The sequence below is a fragment of the Cicer arietinum genome, chromosome 3 (assembly GCF_000331145.2).
Source record: "Cicer arietinum cultivar CDC Frontier isolate Library 1 chromosome 3, Cicar.CDCFrontier_v2.0, whole genome shotgun sequence".
Lineage (NCBI taxonomy): Eukaryota > Viridiplantae > Streptophyta > Magnoliopsida > Fabales > Fabaceae > Cicer > Cicer arietinum.
Genome location: NC_021162.2, coordinates 16,691,231 through 16,697,244, shown reverse-complemented (window position 1 = coordinate 16,697,244; position 6,014 = coordinate 16,691,231). Strand labels below are relative to the sequence as shown.

General features: G+C 26.7%; 1 protein-coding gene across 3 annotated transcripts in view; it reads left to right on the top strand.

Annotated features, from left to right (window-relative positions):
• The first annotated feature begins 3,317 nt into the window (after positions 1–3,317).
• Positions 3,318–6,014, top strand: part of LOC101510885 (uncharacterized) — a 12,149-nt gene continuing 9,452 nt past the window's right edge. For 2 of the 3 annotated variants that reach the window (XM_073365782.1, XM_012719588.3), the window contains exons 1-3: positions 3,318–4,635; positions 4,813–4,863; positions 5,038–5,110. In XM_073365782.1, coding sequence (XP_073221883.1) covers positions 3,707–4,635; positions 4,813–4,863; positions 5,038–5,110 — 1,053 coding nt within the window. In that variant the 5' untranslated portion in view covers positions 3,318–3,706. The remainder of the gene's footprint in view (positions 4,636–4,812; positions 4,864–5,037; positions 5,111–6,014) is intronic. The other variant, XM_004513693.4, reaches the window with a different exon arrangement.

The window sequence follows — 6,014 nt, the reverse complement described above, 5'->3', positions numbered from 1 at the left end:
TATTTCCTTGGATTTGCACCGACAAAAAAAATTGCATTGTATTGTCAAAACACTTTTACATTCGATTGAAATTTAGTCTTCTTTCTCTATTTTTTTTTTTTCTCAATGACTATTTAATTCTTTTTAGATAGAAAAATGTTAGAATGTTACTTATGTTAGTATTGTTTTTTTCTTGACTAGAGTTTAAACTTTACTTCTTTCACCATCAAATAATATTTTGGTTGCTATACAACCCCTTTTCAATAACTATCTAATATTAAAATTGTATATAACATTACCACTTGTCAGAGTGAAATGTTGATTTGAAGAAAAAATCTTTTTATTTTCTAAAACGTTTCTTTGACACAAATTTTAACGTAAAAACAATATATATAATTATTCTAAAATAAATATTACTCGTAATTTTTAATACAATTTTTATTATTATTTTTTATATATTATCATTCAATGATTATTATATATAAAATATTATCATAATTGATATTGATAATAAGTAAAAATTTACTAATAATAAAAATAAATTATATTTTATAAAATATCATACTTTTATGTATCTAAATAACACATCACCTAAAAAAAATAAAAAATAAGGAAAAAATAAAATAAAAGTAAAAGAACAAAGACACAGAGATACCGTACAAATAGATGCAAGGAGGGTGGGAGGCACATGGCTTAAGCAACGAATGTCTTACAATATAAGCCCACGTCGCAGTGTTTCGATTATCGTGTCGTGTGTGAGAGACACCATCATCATCATGCATGCCAAATATAAAAGTCCTATATTCCATTCTATTTATTATTTCTTTATAATTGCCTCTTATAATGAATTTAATAACTTATATCTTCAATGTCCTTTATTATAGTAGTACCTATTTGTCTTTCTATAATTTTATGTCACATATTCTTGACAGGTAGGTCATCATGCCCTCCCACTTAAATTACTTATATTCTTCTCTATGTCCTTCTTCCAATTCCTAGTGTAGCAAAAAAACACACACAAAACAACAAACAACTCAAAAAATTGCACTTTGTTTGATCTCTCTACTTCTTCATTATTTTATTTGAACTTTTTAGTATTTCGATACCCTTTTTATTAAACAACAATTATGTATAAACCATTTTGCATGATCACTAGTGATCAGAGATTCATTACAATATCATCTCCCCATCATATATTTAATCTACATCTTTGTATAAAAATAATACTCACCCTATACTACAATGACTGAATTATTAGATAATTTCACATAGATTAAAAAAAAAAAAAACTACCCAAAAGAGTGAGTAATAATACATTTTTAAATTATCTTTATGATCAGTTCTTGGTAAATTTACTATTATTATTAATGTAAAAAAAATAAAAAAAAGATAAAAAAATTATGCATGAAGTACTAATTAAATGTATAATTTTTTTTAAAATTAATTAATATTACATTAAATTTTATTTTCATTTAAATTTACCTTCATTTAAATTCTTTATTTTCAATTTTATTTGTTTATTCAGTTTAATATATAACTTCATTTTAAAAAATACTATAGTAAAATACCAAGTTTTGGTGTATTTTTATTTACAATTTTATCATTATTAACCTATTAAATAATAACACTTTTAAAATGAAGTATAAAACTTCTGTAATAAAAAGAATGATGGGCAACGTGAAAATAAAATATAGTTGTATATAGGCTAATGGAATTTGGTATTGCTGCCATACCACTCTTTAAAAACTATACCTTTAGAGTTACTTCTTCCAAAACTTGTAATAAGAGTCACTGTAAAAGTAAACTTTTTTGACAACAACATTTTGAAAAGTTGCATTATTCAAAAAGCATGCAGTTGAATGTTCAGAAGAAGTCCATCGACTAGAATAACTTTAAATATTTAAACAAGAAAAGTTCAAAAACAAACATGCCAAAATGCTACTACAAGATGACAACAAAGGATAACTATATTACATTGTCAAATGAAAGAAGAACAACAATAAATTCCATCATAGAAAATATTTTTCTCTAAAAATTTATTTTAGTTAACCCTTTTTGACCAAATTTAATTAGCAAAATAACCCTAAAAAAACTGTACTTTTTTGACAAAATATTGACCCAAAATATTTATGAAAACTATCTAATAGAAAATTGACTACTAATGAAAAATATATCATTTAAAAAATTTAAATTTTAGCTATAACAATTAATAATAAACCTTTATATATTTTTGAGTCCAACACCAAATTATTAAGATTAATTTTTCTTGAGAATCAAAAAGTTATTATCAATACTCCATGTGTTTTTTCTCTAATAAAGTGTTTTCTTATAAATAAAAAAAGTTATATGTAGTGACGAATCTTGATAAACTTTATTAACATAAAATAAATTATATGTAAAATATTTTTAATTAATTTTATATATTTAATTATAGAGTAGTGGTAATTATAATTTTTAGATTATATAGAAATTGTAGACCACTAAACTATTTCCCAATTTATCATTTATTAACAATATTAATTATATATAACATATATTATAAATAAGTATCATTGTAGATATATTTATTTTTAACAAAAAAAAAAAACTTTTGAGGTGGTCGTGGCCTCTCTTTTCGTAACTAAACTCCCCCCCTAATATTGGTTAAGAAATATTATGAGGAAACCAATGGTAGTTAATTGGGTAAGTTTTAACCGACCAGAAGTTCATTAGGCTAAAAAGGAGCTTTTAGAGACATTACAAAAACAAAAAGGGTGAGACCCTTTGCGGTCATTTTCTCCTCGGAACATGACCCTAAACTTTGAGCTGGCAGGACCCTTCCCTTAATTTGTCTACCCTCTCCATATATAAATTATACACACTAACTTAAAGGCAGATTATAATTTTTCTCATTTGTTTTATCCTCTTAAGAAAAAAAGCATAATTAACATTAGCCTATCCCAATTATTAAACTATAATTGAATATAATTAAGATTTAGACATACCGATTTATTTATTCAAGAATACAATAGCACTAAAAATTTTTAAGAAGAAATTTGTTGTTTATTGTAGTATTATTGATACGATGAATTCGTCTTCGAAGAACACTCGACAAAAAATACTAATTTAATTAATTAATTAATAAAAAAATTCTTAGAAATTAACTTTGCCACTATCAACTTTGAGTAAGTAAATATTTTTCAATAACATATTCAATGTTTGAAGTTTAAGAAATTGTTAAATAATAAATGTAACATAAACTCTTAGAATGATATTGAAATATATGTATATATTATTATGTAGATAAATAAAATATAGTATGATATGATATGATTATTTATTCAACTGACAAAGTGACCTCCATCCCTAGTTTCTTTATTCTCTCTCTCTCATAGCTCCTGCAAACAGTTTACCCCACAAACTTCCAAACAAAGAGAATTAATAGAAAGTGAGATTTGTAAGAATTATACTGTTCTCTTTGTTGCTCTCAAACACCAAAGCCAACCCTTTTTATAATCTATATATTTAGTTGATATTTATGTGGCTACCATGTTACTATTAATAAGTCTTCTCTTTGTTGATGATCATGATCATGATGGTATTGATGTCAAATCCATCTAATTCACAATATAAACTCAAGATTCAAAACCCCTTTTCTTCTTCTTCTTCTTCTTCTTTTATCATTATCCATGGCTTGTTTTGAGATCACACACATCATCATCTTTTTTGAGTTTATGGTTTTTCCAATATGACCATGGTTCCTTCTCAAACCAACAACAAACAAAATAATAATGGTGATTGTGTTTTCTACAACAACTCAACAAGTGCTATGAACCAATTTCAATTTGTTGAAGGCTACAACTACAATAATTATTTAAGATCTGAATTTGTGGTGAGGCATATGGCTGAGGAGGAATCATCATCAATAATCAAAACCATCTCTACCACTCACCACCAAACCGAATCTCAACCTGAACCTGAACCCGAAGTAGAAAACATTTCTACCACAAAAGAAGAAGAAGAAAAAGAAACAGAAGCAAACAATAACAACAACAACAATAACTGGCTTCAATTAAGCATAGGTTTTAATCAGAGTAACACGAACGTGACAACAACTACAAATCACGACCGTGATCACCATCATCAAGCTCCAACCAGCAGTTCAAGACTGTTGGAGCTTGATTTGTTACCAAAGAATCGGGCTTCTTCACGACCCAATTTGGAGCAACCAACGACAAGGGGTTGCTCATCGTTTGGCTCTTCTTTGCTATTTGAACAAACAACATCATCTTCTTCATCTTCATCCATGTCCATGTCCATGCCAAGTGGTCCAACATATGGTCATCAACAACAACAACATCAAAATCAAAATCTATGGACATTTGGTCCATTACTACCTCATTCTATAGCAATTATGCCTTCTTCAACATCATATATACCCTCTTATTCTTCATCACAATCTTGTTCTTCTTTGAGGCCTAATTTAGGACCTTATAATTATCCTTTTTACCAAAATGCACCCTTTCACTTTCCTTCGTCATCTTCATCTTCTTCTTCCGGGTTCGACCAATTCGATGTGGCCGGACCTAGCTCATCTCATGTCGCTTTTCGAGTTGTTGATCCTCCTCGTAGACCTCATTCTGGAATATGGTTTATGCTACAAGCTTCACAAAATCAGTAAGCTAATTAATATTAATTTTATGAAACTTATATTTATATTATTCATTAATTTGGCTTCTTGTTAAATATTCTAGGCTAATGCATTTTTTTTATAAGCTAGGCTAGTGCAATTTATTGATTTTTGTGATGAATTATATTCACTTGGATTTTTTTTGTTCATTTGTGATAATGTAGAGTGAAAGAACCGTTCTTGCCACAAATACCTAAGAACTATCTTAGAATCAAGTAAGTAGTTTTTTTATTATCAAGTTTTTTTTTTTTTTTTTTTTTCTTTTTGGGATTTTTTGTTTGTTTGAAGTCATGTCAGTGTGTAATCAATGTCGTTCACTATTTTAATTTTATTATATAAAGCTCCTGATGATTTATTTTTTGACTTTTGAAAAAAAATTACAATTTCAGAGATGGAAGGATGACAGTTCGGTTGCTATTGAAGTATTTGGTTAGCAAACTCAAATTGGAGAGCGAATCAGAGGTAATTTATTTTTTATTTTTAATTTTTAAAATAATTAATGTTAATTATGTGCTAATTAATTTATATATAATGAATGTGTGTGCTTAATTGCTTAGTATGGTATTAATAAAGTAGTTAATTAGCTAGCTTTATTTTAAGAATTGATGAAAATAAAGACATATATATAAAATGGATTGCAAATATAGGAATATGTAAGAAAAGGAAATGGAATGTGTTTTCATGAAAAAAGTAGAATAAAATGGGAAGCTAAATTGGGTGTTAGAAACATGAAAGATACATAGGAACTAAAATAGATTTATCTATTGTGATGGATATGTCCTTTTGAAAAATAGTAAAAAGAAAATAGAAAAAACAACAACAATAACAATAATAATGTGTTTGGTAGGAAGTACATTTCTTGGAAGTCGTAGTCAGTCTTCCATATGTTTGTTTTATTTGAGTTTCAAACTCATGTAAATGGGTCGTGTTAATTATGTGACAAGCTCTTTGTCAATTTAACTCAACACATATATATTATATGGCTTCTATAATAGGGACTTATGTTTTGTGTTTTAAGTTTTGTGGAGTTGTGGAAATTTAGGTATGATCAAGTTAGGTGTACCGTTACTATTCAAAATTAAGTTAAGGACATATATAATCAATATCTTCTTATAGGAAAAAAATGAAAGTATTATATTATAAAGAGATAAAGTTAAAACTGAGTTTATAAAGATCAAGATATAATTTTTACCTTATAAATTAACCAAATTTATAAGAATAAATTAGGTTTAATCCAAATCTCAAATCATAAACCAAAAGTTGGTTTCATAGAAACAAACCCCTTGTTAATTTTGTAATATTTTTTAATAGCTAGTTAATGAAATTTACAATAAATGAGTACAAAGATAAAAAAAAAAAAGGGGGG